Source organism: Lampetra planeri, chromosome 26 (assembly GCF_965212315.1).
Source record: "Lampetra planeri chromosome 26, kcLamPlan1.2.h2, whole genome shotgun sequence".
NCBI lineage: Eukaryota > Metazoa > Chordata > Hyperoartia > Petromyzontiformes > Petromyzontidae > Lampetra > Lampetra planeri.
The window spans coordinates 10,099,105-10,114,130 of record NC_136132.1 but is presented as its reverse complement, the minus strand read 5'-3'; the positions used below and the strand labels follow the sequence as shown (position 1 = coordinate 10,114,130).

The window sequence follows — 15,026 nt, the reverse complement described above, 5'->3', positions numbered from 1 at the left end:
CACACACACTTATATACTCACACACACGCACACACGCACTGACTCACGCCCACACGCGTGTCATTTTACGAAAAGTGTTCCTGATTTTGGTACTGTAGTGTAAATTGTCGCTGTTCGTTTTCATTATTAGCGAGCGCCTATTGAAAGGCCGGTAAGCCATTCGAGGGGGTGGTGTGGTTAACACACCGCATATACACACAGAGACAAGACACAGAGACAAATACACACATCCACGTACAAAAACAAACAGACACATATATACTTACATATATACTCACAGACACACAAGTACATACATACATACACAACCACACGCAGCCATATAGATACACAGAAATATACTTACAAACACAGCGCGCATACACCCACACATTCACACAACACACACATTCATAGAGATCTGTCATTAGCACGGGTGTTGGAAATAGGAGACATCATCCACGCGCCAGCTAACAGCTTCTCCCTTCTCGTTCCAAACCCTTAATCGACACCTGCATTGCAGGTGAGTGGGGCTTCTGCATATGCATGTGTGTTCGTCTTTGGAGCGGTGGTGCAGCGGTGAGCGCCCTGCGCTTCGAACCCACCCACCGGCCCAAGAATTAGATTTATGCTCACGCTCGGTCACCACTGGTGACGAACATCCGAACCGGTTCTGGGCCTCCTCTAGGTAGACTCAGCCTCAAATCATTGCGATGTGTGTGTGTGTCGTGTGCCGTTCCGGCCTTCGTAGGTGCGCTCGCTCAATGACACCGGGTGCTCTTATATCTGTGTGGCTATGCGAATGACTCCTCTGTGCGTGCGCTATATCAATCTGGCGGCTAACATCAGTGATGTCAGCACCAGTCCCTGGGCTCCCTGTCCACCAACACGCACTGACCACCTTGGTGAAGTATGGTCAAACAACCTCGACGATCGACACGGCATGGGGCAGAGAGACCTTCATCTGGAAGTGTTTTGACAAAGGGCGCTTCGTAATTTTTTTGTCCTTTAAAGTTCAAAAGGACGCTACAAATATAGATGTATGAATAGGTTAACATACATTGATATTTGGCGTCGTGACGTGTGTGGAATGACCACCGTTTGTGATTTAAGCCTGTAAATTATCATCCCGCAGAGACTGGAATAATTGTCACAATTCTATTAGTTTTGTTTTTAACAGCATAGACCCAATGGTCCAGTACATCAAGCGGTCCAGCAGTTAACAGCAACATCTCACAGTTTGTAATGGTTCAGAATTATGAACGCGTGTGTTGAATTGAGCGAGGTTATTGTTGTTCTAAGAGCTTGGTTGGAGGGTGGGAGACGATGATGATGGGAGGGAATTTCAGAGTGGAACCTCACGAGGGAAGAGCCAGGTAAACAAGTGTGGTGACCTGCAGTGTGGTGAGTGAGTGAGCGAGCGAGGTGGGTGTGTTGATGTTGCCTGTGGGGAGAGTGGTGGTGGAGCGGTTAGCGCGCTGCAAACCCGAAGACCGATTCCCGCTCACGCCACCAACACCAGTGACGATTATCTAAACCTCTCCCAGGTCTCCCCGAGAGCGACTCAAATGAGCACCCGTGCAATGTGTACACATCGCCACTAGGGAGACAAAGGCGGCCGGGCGTGGTGCTGGCCACCCACCTCCTCGTGTGCCGTGCTGGCCTTCATAGGTGCCAGCTAACAGCACTTGCCCCAACAGTCTGTTGAGGCTATACGGGGGATCTTTGTCTTTAATGTTGTCTGCAGTGTGGTGCTGGTGGTTCAAAATGTGGATGACATGAGATGCTCAGTCTGGAGTCTCCAACATGGGTATCAGTGCTGTTGACGATGTTGTGTCGTCTGTCTCATGTGTAGTCTATTGTTCCGTCTTGTTTGTACCGTCTCGTCTGTATTGTCTTTCTCGTGTCCTGTCCCCGTGTGCGCTATCTCCATAGTTCTCTAGCCGCAATGCGCTGTACACGCACACGCACGATTTGACACGTATCACGGAGATGGAGCGACGCAGCTCGTGTACAGCTCCCGTGTGCAGCGGCTGCTCGGTGGAATGTTACGTCGCTAGACCGTGAGAGATCGAGAGAGATGGTGGGGCCTTCATCCAGCGGTGGAATGACCATGGCTGATGACGTTCACGACAATGTCGACACATCGCCTGTGGCCAAATCACCCGGGGGGATGCGACCCATCTCGCAAAGGTCTCCAAAAACGAAGCAGGGGTGAGCTTGGATAGTTGCTTTTGATGGGTGACCATGGATTTATTGGACCGTACTATACTCCGTCTATGCCTCCCCGCCTTGAGCAGCCCCGCTCTGACCAGCCGTGGAACGATGGTGACTGCTGCTGCTGCTGCCTTTGCTGTTTCTGCTGCCAACTAAAAAAATGCAACACGTGTTTTGCAAAAAAAAAATGAAAGGCAATATTATCTTACATAACCGAATAGTTACTTTGCACACCTCCGTTACAATGTTGCTGCAATGCAAATTCCTGTCGTTAACATCGCGATGTGGCCATGCAAATTGACAAATGTTCTTGGCGAGAAGTGTGCGGTTGTAGTCTCAGCTATTCATAATGATAGGTGGGGGGAGTGAGGGGGGGTGGCAGAGAGGACTTGGGGGGGGGGAGGGGATCACAGTCACACCCTGACTGTGACCCCCTCCTCGTTCCTCCTTTTAGACAGCTGTAGAAACAGCTGTTGGGTCGAGGCGAACGTCCTCTGCGGTGCAATAATAGCGGGGCTGTCTGTTCCGTCGGTCGACTTACAGCGGCGGGTTTGTCGTAAACTTTTACAATGATCCACATGTCGGGCCTGTCGCAGTGAGCGAGTCCGATTTTATTCGTCAAGATATTGGCGGACGAATGTGGCGAGGTTTCGTCTATGTTGGGTGACCCTTTATTTTGATCGATTACATTGGTACGCAAAACTAATGATGATGACAATAATGACTTTTGTCGGGTGCTTACCTTGTTAAATGGGTGGACCATTAAAACAAAATTTCGATGCTGATTTCTGCAGCCTATAAGCTTCCATAAAATTTGTAGAATTTTTAGTTTTGCCATTTTGACCTTTCGCAAAAAAAAGAAATATCGTGTACGGGGAATCCCCGCGAGTTCACGGGATCTGCGTGTTCGTGTTCCTGGAGATTGCTGGGCAGAGCGTAGCCAACGCCGAAGCCATAACCACGACGCCTCTCTCCCTCGGCCTAAGCCCTATCTATTCGGCTACTCGTAACGTGACTGGACTTCTGTGAAAAAATCTTTGCAGCTCATCGGATTCTTCCAGTAGAAATAAATATTCTGATTTACTAACCCCCACCACGAATCCAAAACGAACCCCTACTACTAACTACTATCCCCTACCCATTCTGCTCCTAACCACATTTTTCTACCCCTGATTCTAACCATACCCTTACTACTAACTACCATGCTTACCGCTACTCCTAACCCCCTACCCCTAAACCTAACCATACCACTACTACTAACTCCTGACCCCTATCCATGCCACTACTCATAACCACTAACTTCTATTCTGATCTTTAGCCACAGCCCTACTCCTAACCCATATCTATACCCCTACACCTAACCTAATCCTACCTCTAACCATACCACTACTCCTAACCCCTATTCATACCCATACTCATTAAGCTTACCCACAAGCCATACCCCTACTAACAATACAATTACTCATAACCCCTACCAATATTACTATCCCTAGCCTATAACTCTACACCTACCTCTAAAGGCTAGCCCTAACCATATCCCCAACCCTACGCCTAATTGTATTTTGAACCCAACCCCCTATCTTACCCCTCGTACCCCTAATCCTAACCGTAACCCAACCCATAACCATGAGTGTGCAATGACCCCTACCCTGCACCATCACATCTGTGATTAATAGCTAACCGTATTTCTCCAGGATAAATAAAGATTCTGATACCCCCAATACATGTTATCCCTATGACCCTACTCCTATCCTCAACTCTGTCCCTAACCCTAACCTCGAACCCGATTGTCTAATCCTAATCCTACCCTAACCATATCCCTAACTTCACCCAAACTCTTAACCATACCCCAGTTCCATAACTGCATCCCTAACCACTAACCCGGTAACTTAATGTTGTGACTGTACTCTGATCAATCTAAACGCAACCTGCACGAACTGACTCAGGCTTCAGGGGAACTCATTACTAAACGTTGATTCATGTTCGTGAAATTTTTCGATTTCTCATGCGACAACCCAGTTTGCTTTTGCCTCCGATTTCTATTCGCTTTTATTTGGTTTTTATTCGTTTTGCTTTTGGCATTTTAGTGGCCCAGGTCACTCTAGCAAACCGACATCCACCCTTGTCTCTTGAGGTCTCACCTGGTCACACAAAATCATCTTGCATCGCGAACCCTACCCCGACTCGAGTGCTACTGCACAGCAGTCGGCTGTAACGGGAACAGGCAGTGCTACATCATCACTGCTCTGGTGCAATTGTGAAGATGACGGGTTAATATGATCTATGATGATGGTGATGAGTATGATGGTGATGATGTAGGAAATGCTGCTGATATTGATGCTTCTGCTGATGGTGCTGCTGCTGCTGATGGTGCTGACTCTGATGCTGCTAATGATGACGATGATGCCGGTGAAGATGGTGCTGATTCTGCTGCTGCTGCTGATAATGATCATGCTTAAGATGCTGATACTGCTGCTAATGATGATGCTGATGATGATGGTGCTCATGATGATACTGCTGCTGATTCTGCTGCTGCTGATTTTGCTCATGACGCTGCTGCTGCTGTTGATTCTGCCACTGATGATACTCATGGTGCTACTGCTGCTGTTGCTGATGGTGGTGGTGGTGGTGCTGCTTGGTGCCGATCATGGTTGGGCTGCGTGCTCGTGTGCCGCGTGAGCTCGCCGCATCTGCGGGAAGCTGGTGCCGCGATAACAGATCTCGGTTTGTGGGGCTGAAACGAAACCGGCTTATCGCTCCCAACACTCGCACACACACACAAACATATACGTACAATGACATAAATCCCCCATGTAGCCTTTAACAGACTGTTGGGGCAAGTGCTGTTCGCGAGTCGGACTTGTATGATGAGAGGGGGTGGGGGGTCAGCACCACGCCCGGCCGCCTTTGTTTCCCGAGTGGCGATGTTTACTACACACTGCACCAGCTACTCATTAAAGGTTGAGTCGGCCTAGGGGAGGTCCAGGACCGGTTCAGATTATTGTCACTGGTGTTGGCCTTGAGTGGGAATCGGGTTGCTGAGTTCGTAGCGCAGTGCACTAACCACTACACTACCGCTACCCATACACTTCAACACGAATACAAAGACCAACAAAAATATACACACTAACACGAAATTACTAATACAGTATACGAATACATACACATTAACACACGAATACATGCCAATACCCGCTGTTCGCCACTAAGTGATGGTGACGTCACCACGGCGCCTGTGCCAGGCCAGGTGCACTTTGATGCCACGGGAAGTGTCGGAGGCTGGCTGACAGGAGGTCACGGGACAGACCCAGGTGCCATGGGTTGGCTGACTGAGATGACTGGTAGATGCACGAGCTATACCCCCTACCGTGCCAACCTGCTGCATTTTATCCACCCAGCACCCCGCTCAATGTGAGCGTCGCTCCTCTGCCCTCAGTTGTTGTTGGAGGGCCACGGCCTCCAACTACCCAGTAGCGTCCTTCACGGGCCTCCTCCACTGAGGCCGATCTTGACACTGCTGATACCGGTCTTCGTAAAGTCCATAAAGCTCCACATCCTCCTGTACCACATCAGTTAATCTGTTCTCCAGCCCATGTCATGGCCGTTTAGTCCCCTCTATCTGGCCAAACAGAAGCTGTTTGGGAATGCAGTGGCTGGGCATGCGGGCAACATGACCCAGCCAACGCAGCCTTGCCTGCCGGAGATCACTAATGGGACTGTGTCAAGATCTTTGAAGGATTGATGAGCTCCTCAAACAATCTAGCCTGGTTAAACCCAGGATGGCTCGTAGGCTGGCCAGCCTGAATGTTTCTAACTGGTGCAGATGTTCCATTAGAGGGGTCTACATTTCACAAGCGTAGAGAAGGGAGGGCATGACTGTGGCCGACAAGACCCGAAACTTCGTGCGAAGTGACAGACCGAGTAGTTTACACACAGCGTTATGCAGCCTATGAAAAGATAATGTCGCTCGACTGATTCGGGTTGAGACTAGAGGCCGACCAAAACTGAAAAGTTAAAAATTTACTTTAGGCCGAAACCAAAAGTTTAACTTCACTTTCAGCCAGTGGCGGCTGGTGATATTTATTTTGGGGGGGGGCGCATTTTTTTTATTTTATTGAGGGGGGCAAATAAATATAAAGCAGTACCAAAAACCATTTTGACTACTTGAATATAAATTTTGATGATCTTTATTTACATTTCAGACCAAAAGAAGTACCAAAAAGCATGTTTCCTACTTGAACATAAATGTTTCTCTTTTATATACATTTCAGACCAAAGTACCAAAAAGCATGTTTCCTACTTGAACATAAATGTTTCTCTTTTATATACATTTCAGACCAAAGTACCAAAAAGCATGTTTCCTACTTGAACATAAAAACGTTAGTTTCATGCTATTATCAATATGGCTGCGGCTACTTTCATGACGTTTGCATTTGTCAGAGAGATGTTTGAGGTCTCTTACCCCCGTCGTTGTCCACAAAACTTCAGTGCCGACACTTTGAAATAAAAAACAGGGAAAACAAAAAAGAGAATTGCTAACATCACATCCAGCCAGCCACCTCCGTTTCTCATAACAAGCGCGGGTGAAGCTTCGTGTGTAGCTTCGTCCTCTGTCACTGGCCTGCTGCTGGATTTGTAAATCGGGTTGGTCCGGTCCGAGATCCTTTATCTTTTTTATTTCTTCCAGCGAAAGCCTTGTGAAAGGGTTTTTTTTGTAAATAAATTACAGAATTTGGATGAACTGCTGCCATTGTTTACACAAAAAATTTGATCAGCCTAGCAAGTGTCGAAGTGGTGTCGCCTGCGCACTCGCAGTAGTGGCCCAGAGCGTAAATTTGAATGACAGGTGACGAGAACCAATCAGATTGGATAAAATAACATGTATCCAATTCTGATTGGCCAGGGACGCAACGACTTGCGCCCCGAGGAGAATCTTTAAGAAACCAATTAGAGACCAGCTTCAGGTCACATGCTGTCCGAAAATTTAAAGTCTCACATAGACATCCATTTGTCCGGCGCCCCGCATGAAACACATTGAAAAACATAGAAAATAGTTGACCGATTAAAGCCAGTTTTTATTAAATGCTGATGCTTTTCTTACTACCAGCAGGCACATCGTATGAAAAAAATATTTTATTTATGTATTTTTATATAATTTTTGTATTTGTATATTCTTGAATCTTGATGGGGGCGGCGCCCCTGCGCCCTCTATTGACGAGCCGCCACTGCTTTCAGCTGAAACCGAAAGTTTAACTTCACTTTCGACCGAGACCGAATCAGAAAGGTATATAACTGAAGTTACCAAACACAAGATTTATGAAATACTAGCTTTACTACCCAGCTTCGCCCTGGACTTGGATTCACCACGACCGGCCGCCTTTGTCTCCCCAGTGGCGATGTTGACATACCACAACACTTACTCGTTTGAGGCTGAGTTGAGCTAGGGGAGGCCAAGGACCGGTTCAAATAATCGTCACCGGCCGTGAGCGGGAATCGAACTCGGGCCGTCGGGTTCGTAGCGCAGTGCGCGAATCGCTACCCAGTCGCTGCCCCCCCTAGGTGCGTGACGTCACTTATTGACTGCCCCAGACCATGCGGCTGTAACCTCGCTCGCAAGCTGCTGCTGCTGCTGACGTGTGTGTGTATGCAGCCTATCGCATAGGATTGCCTAACGCCGACTGACCGGCTGATAGACGTAGCACTAGCGTTATATTCTAAAAATATATCTTCGGTTGACAACCGAAAGTCAATATCAGTTTCAGCCAAAACCAAAACCAGACCGAAAGTAAAAAATTGACTTTCGGCCGAAACCGAAAGTATGCCGAAAGTGGCCATTTTGGCGCCGAAATCGAAACCGAATTTCGGTCGGCCTCTAGTTGAGACCTCTGCTGTCAAAACGGAGCGAGAATATATACCACACGAACACGCAAACACATACGCACGAATTCACCACAGAAACACGCGAATTCACCACACACAACAACAACAACCGCCATTCGCCACTAAGTGGCGGTGACGTCACCACGACGCTTGTGCCAGGCCATGTGCACCCTGAGGCCACGTGAAGTGTCGAACGCCCGCTGGCAGGAGGTCACGGGGCAGACCCAGGTGCCACGGGTCGACTGACCGAGATGACCGAGACGAGTGGCTGATGCACCACCTGTGCCCCCTACTGTGCCAACTTGCTGTGCTTTAGCCACCCAGCGCTCCGCTCGTTGTTGTGAGCGTCGCTCCTCCGCCCTCCGTTGTTGTTGGAGGGCGACTGCCTCCAACTGCCCAGTAGCGACCACACACGAACACACCAACACACACACCAACGCGCACGAATGCCAATCAGTGGCCAGTGATGTGAGAACGAATGAAACGGTGGCGGGGGGGGGCGGGGGACATTTTGTTGGGACGGTGTCGGCGCCGCAGCAACGTTTTGGTGGGGAGGGGTCGGGGGGGCGGGGGGGGAGGGGTCGGGGGGGCAGGGGGGGAGGGGCGGGGGGGGCAAGGGGGGAGGGGTCGGGGGGAGGGGGCAGGGGGGGAGGGGTCGGGAGGGGCAGGGGGGGAGGGGTCGGGGGGGCGGTGGGGGAGGGGTCGGGGGGGGCGGTGGGGGAGGGGTCGGGGGGGGGCAGGGGGGGAGGGGTCGGGGGGGGCAGGGGGGGTTCATTGACATAGATCCTTCTTTATCCGTTTGGTTATCGACACCAGGAGGTGAAAGTAAAAGCAAATACACACTCTGCGTTCGGTGCCCACGTGATGAATGCGAATGTATTTGCTTTCGTCAGCCTTTATTGGCGTTCCAAAAAAAAATACTCGACATGCATTCATCATGAACGCTGTGGCCTTGCAAGCGAGAAAGACGGTCAATGTGTAAGACACTTCGGGAAATCTCCCTTCTCCATCGCAGAGAGATTCATTTGAGGTACAATCAAGCCGATCTGTCTGATATAAATGGGGGGGGGGGGGGGGCTTTGCACGAAACGTCGTTTGTTATCCCCCCTCCCCGTTTATCGTGGTGCTATTGGACGAATGCCAGCTGCCATGCTGCAATGATCATGTATGTTGTGTTGAACTTCTATCACGCCGTACGTAGCCAACCGTGCTAATCGGAGGTGCCTGGGAAAGCACAACAAACTAAACCCAACAAGCACGAGGACTTGCTATCGATCTCACTGGCGACGTTTCGGGCAGTGCCACTTCTTCAGAGCACACAATAGCAGAAGCAGGATGACAGCATGCCCTCCAAACACACATCTGACCAATATAGTCCAGCAGCAGCAGCATTTGCTCAAGCAAAGGAAACCCCTGGTCTGCTTTCCACCTTCTGGGCCTCGTCAGCAGGAACCAGGCGTGTTCAAGAAATTATGCCGTGGGTCGGCCAGACGTTACTGGCGAGTCGAACGCTAGCAGGGGCACTTTGGTGGCGGAGCGGTGGCGCAGCGGTTAGCGCACCGCGCTATGGACCTGGAGACCAGAGTTCGATTCCCGCTCACGGCCGAAACCAGAAACGAATATCTGAACCGGTCCCCGGGGGCCTCCCCGAGGTAGACACCGCTTCAGATGAGTACCTGGTGGTCTGGTGTGTAAACATCGCCACTGGAGAGACAAAGGTGGCCAGGCACAATGCTGGCCACCCACCCCCTCATATGCCATGCTCGCCTTCAATAAGTGCCGCTCGCTCACCGCACTTGCCGCAACAGGCTGTTAAAGGCTATACGGGGGATCTTTGCCTTTGGTGTGCCGTGACCACTGGCCCCGTCTCGAATTAGTAATAATCGGGCGCAGGGAGCGAGCGAGTGCAGGGAGTGAGGAGCGGTGAAGGTCCGCGCAGCAGTAAACATCAAAGGGAGCGCCGCTTGCACGACAAATGAGCGCATTTACGAGGGCGGGGAGGGAGGTGGATGGAGGTGGAGGGAGGTGGAGGGAGAGGGGCAATCATTTGTCGCACGGATGATGTCGATGTAGAGCAACATCTACAATTTCACATTTGAAATTGTAGTGGGTGCGGGAGGTGGACAATAGCGTCCCATGGGGCGCGCAGTGGAGACGCCACATGTAGGCACTGGCGGAGCCAGTGGGGGGGGGGGGGGGGGGGTGAAACGTGCCCTCCCAATGATCCGATCTAAATCCCAAATTTCGATCGGATCATTGGGGTTTATTAGTAATACATCGCATTTTGCGACCCCCACTGCCGCTGTGTAGTATATTATTACGTGCCAGGGACTTTATGAGATGATAGAACAATAGTCTGAGTCCATAATTGGCAATAAGTAACGGCAAAGCAGTTATAAGTGACTCGCAGAATTGTGCGCAGTTGCGTAAACAGTTCACGACTTCCCTGAAGGCATCAACACCTTCAGCGAGCGCGATGCCGATCACACAATGCGGTTCGAATTCGACCCTCGATCGATGGCTGCGCCATCGCCGCATACGCGTCGAATAAAAAGCAAGGGACAAGTCCTTACCTACTAACAACTCCTCTATCATTTTTCATTGCTGGAGGGGTTGCCCCCCTACCTGAAAATCCTGGCTCCGCCATTGGGTGCGGAGGTTCCCGTCGTTATGAGTGCACACATTTTTGTGCTATGAAGCAGGGCCATTGCCTGTAACGTCGCCATATATATGTCTTAGAGACGTCGGCATTATTGGCCTCCTTCCTTTCATGTAGCCCTGTCCGTGATATTTACGCAACAACTCTGCATGAGTTGCTGCTCCCAGTTGCATCCAAAAGTTAAATTTGCTTCTACTTCAGCAGTTTTTTTCTTGCCGTGGTTGTCCCACCTGATGACGATTGCTTGTGTTGCGATCGAAAACGTCGTGATCTATTATTATTTTTTCTACCTACGTGACTTTACCGAAATAACCAAAGAGTATGGATTCCTGCAGTCACGAAAGCTTCAAATAAAGATTGCTTCTGTAACTTCTTAATTCGCTGCCTTCCCAGGCTTCTTGTGCTACCTACGATGTCCTCGGTCAAAGCCTACAGTCGTATTCCATGTCTTGTCTTCTCATTTCATGTCCAAGAAATCGAACTTTGCCTTTCTGTAATTATTCTCATGTGTTACTTTATACAATTGAGGCTGTTCTGGAAAACTAAGTACAATAATAATATAGACACATCTTATTCTGTCCGTGACATTTTTAACATCCATCATCATCACGGGTGAGTGTGGTGATGATGATGATTTGTGATTGCTGCAAATACCGGTGGTGGTGGTGGTGATGATGATGATGGTGACGCTACTTATTGGGACGCTGCTGCTAAGTATGCTGTGGTCGTACGAGGTGGGGTCAGATGGGATGCTGATGGTGATATTGAGGCCCACCTCTTTCTTAAAGGCCCCACACCTCTCTAGTCTGGCTTTTGAGCGACAATTAAGTTGTGGCTCTTCGCCAGAGAGTCACGCGGTCATTTATGTCGGTTAAATATCGCACACGTTACAAATTGCATAATGTCGATGATGGCCATGCTGCTTCTGCAGCTGCTGCTGATGGTGATGATGATGGTCGTGATGTTGAGGATCATGGTCAAGAGACTGTTTTTGTTGCTGCTGCAAAGGTTCTGCTGATGATGATGACCTTGATAATGACCTTTATGAAGTTAAAAACTCAAGAGACTAGGTTAGAGTGACCTGCTGAACCAACTTGACCAAAGCGATACAAATAAAAAAATAAATTAACAGCAAAGAAGGAAATAGAAATCAGAACAAAAGCAACTCTGGTGCATGAAAAATAAAACAAATATTGCAGAAACAGATTTCAATGTTTAACCGTACATTCCCCGTAGCGCAAGTTGGCTCGGGCAGATGAGATTTGGTCCGATCACAGCACAACTACAAAATGAAGTTACGGAAACAGTAAACGGATAGAGAGTGACTATTTAAAAGCTGTGTAAACAGACGAGGATCTGCAGCAATACCCCGGTTTACGTCGGGGATGCGTTCCTGAAAAGTGCGACGGCGAATGTCGAAACGACGGAGGCGAGGGCTGAGAAGGCGACGTCTACGAGAAAGGACGGACGAAGCTGTCGGCGACGTAAGCGTGGCTTCAGGCGGAGCGAGCCACGTCGCGCTATTCGTAATAAAGCGACGACGTTTTCTGCAAAAAACGGCGTTAAAGGGGGGAGACGTCAATCGGAGTGTTACTGTACGTCAAATTCAATTGTCGGCGCAGTCGCGATAAAGAATATTGCATTAACATACGAAGATGATTCCTTCTGCTCCTCCTCCGCCCTCTCCCCCCCACTACCCGCAGTGCCCCCCACCCCCATGGTTCTGCGCCGCAAGTACAGCGTTCGGGGGGGCGGTGCGGCGGCGGCGCTCATCGCCGAGCATGGCGACCTCTACCGCTCGTACCGCGGCAGCCAGCAGCAACCGCTGCTGCTCTCGTTGCTGCTCATCCTCGCCGCCACGTGCCTCGCTCTGCTCGTGCTCACCTTCGCCACCGAGAAGGTAGAGAGCCCCCCCCCACCCTCCTCCACCCTTCCTTCTCCCCCCCCCCCCTCCGTTACTATCAACTAATTTTTATGTTACCAGGTGATGCCCACGACTGAGTTATGTGGCTCGGTTTCGGACGCGGCCTGACCGTCGCGAATGACGGCGCAACGAAGTTGGCTGATCATCACGTGGAAATTGATTGGGATGCTGTAGGAATCCGGATGTCCAGCAGGCGCGGGTCAGAACGTTCCAAGGGGAAGCAGTACAAAACACGATAGGAGTTCAAATTGTAGGAAAAGTAAACAAATTACTTTTAAAATATATACAAATCAAACTAAACGATTTTTTTTATCTTACCAGGTAAAGCACACCGAGGTATTCAATTTACTTTTCAGAAGCGACCTGGCCATCGCCAATGATAGCTCAATAAAGTGGCTTGTCAAGTGGAAATGTATAGCAGCCAAATACTCTAAATGCACGTGGATTATAAATATAGAGGGAAAAACGGGAGGACCCGGAGAAAAATCCACGCGACCACGGGGAGAACATGCAAACTTCAAATATACAGCAGGCGTCAGGGTCAAGATCCAACCCACGACCTCCTGTAAACCAGGCGAGGCAGTGAACATCTCATCACCGTGCCCGCGCCCTTCACTACAGTCGGCCTTCACTCGTGTTGTGTTCCGTGATCTGTTCCGCGTGCGACTGTGGTCACCTCGAAGAGAACCATGGGACGTATGGCGTAGACTCAATGCTCCAGTCACAAGCACGGAGGAGGATGAGGAGACATCGTCATCGCAGCGATGGAACGCTCCACTACTGCTGACTGCAATCATCTGGCCCCTTCGAACCACCTCTATGTAAAATTACAGCTGTTGTTCTATAGCAACATCAACTGTACAGAGAAGAAGATCAACAGATACAAAGAGGAAGGTCTTGAACCTCGACTCAAAGATGGTAAAAGAGTCTATGGGATTCTAATGTGATTCTATGGGTATTTGAGTCCATGGTTTTCTGTCGGTCACTGTGGTGTGAGTCTATGGGTGTCTGTGTGAGTTCATTTGTTTTTGATTGAGTCTGTGGGTCTCTGTGTGAGACTATGGGTCTTAGTATTTGGTTCTCTGCATGTCTTTGTGTGAGTCTGTGTTGCTCTGCATCAACATCAGCTTTACAGAGAAGATCAACCGATGTAAAGAGGAAAGAGTCTATGGGTTTCTCATTGTGATTCTATGGTTCTTTGAGTCTGGTTCTCCGTGTGTATATTATTACTTATATGTTTCATCCTATGGTCATGGAGTTATTGACGGATGTGTCGGATTGACGTTGTTCAGGGCAGGTTTGCGAATTTGAGACCTGGGTGGGAGGTGAGCGGCGACGTGGGAAAAGAGTCCTGAAGCAGGGAAATTGAAACCGGCATAAGGGCCCGAGCGGTAACATTGAGAGGATCGTTGCCTCTGGAATGAAACACGATCGATCAGGGAGTTCGGAAAAAAGCTCCCGGGGAGAGGGAGCGGCGCGGGAGCCGCAGCCTGGCGATTGCGTGGCGGTATATCATGAAGGTATCGCTGCTGTTGTTTTGAAGCGCAGAGACTGCGGCGTTGAACAGGAAACTCGATGCTTTGTATACGGGTTAGAAATGTTTGCTAATTTCCATTCGTAATTCGAATGGAAATTTAAGGAGGGCATCTCATGCGCTAGCGGAGCTCATTATGATTGCTCACAGCTCGTTATGATTTCTCACGGAGCTCGTTATCATTACTATATTGTTGTTACAGTATTTGTCTTTTTCCACAATCTTTAGTCAAATTGTGCGATCTGCGTACTGTCACAGGAACCCTTTCGACCGCTGTGCAACACTTGGTGTGAGAGAACAGCCCACAGAGGCGGATCCCACAGAGCTACCTCTGAGATCCCGTCTTCAAGTGCCACAGTAAAGGCCGCATTACCCCCCCCACCACCCCCGGCTTGCCACTGGGAGTAATGTTTGCTGCACGACAGTCAAGCTGCCATTGTTATCCTCTGTGCTGGAGTTGATCAAGATTGAGCGCAGAGGCAAATTTAATTTGATGTTTTTTTTGTGCAAAAATTGGTGATTCGGGCTGGGATGACGATCAACTCATTACATTTCAGAATGCGGATTAATCACATCTCAGTTTGTGTGAGCCTGTGGGTCTCAGTGTGTGCCTGTGGGTCTCTATGCGAGTCTGTGGGTCTCTATGGGAGTCACCGGTGACCAGGCTGAGACCATCAAACTCGCTTCACTTGAGAACACGGTCTCGTCGTGGGCAGCCGAGAACCTGGATTCGAACCCAGGTTCTCAGCAGTTGCCGGCTCTGCATCTCTGACACTCCGAGCCACCCAGCCTCCTCGTTTGCCGCGGTATTATCCCAACGCCATGTCCAGTAT

The 15,026-nt window shown here is 49.6% G+C and overlaps 1 protein-coding gene across 2 annotated transcripts in view; it reads left to right on the top strand.

Annotated features, from left to right (window-relative positions):
- The window catches only part of LOC144727718 (adenylate cyclase type 2-like), a 58,313-nt gene that overhangs the window by 18,975 nt on the left and 24,312 nt on the right, over positions 1-15,026 (top strand). Inside the window, exons 1-2 of one of the 2 annotated variants that reach the window (XM_078606756.1) lie at positions 10-502; positions 12,439-12,635. In XM_078606756.1, the coding sequence (XP_078462882.1) occupies positions 12,453-12,635 (183 nt within the window). In that variant the 5' untranslated portion in view covers positions 10-502; positions 12,439-12,452. Of the gene's footprint in view, positions 1-9; positions 503-12,438; positions 12,636-15,026 lie in introns of those variants that run through there. The other variant, XM_078606757.1, reaches the window with a different exon arrangement.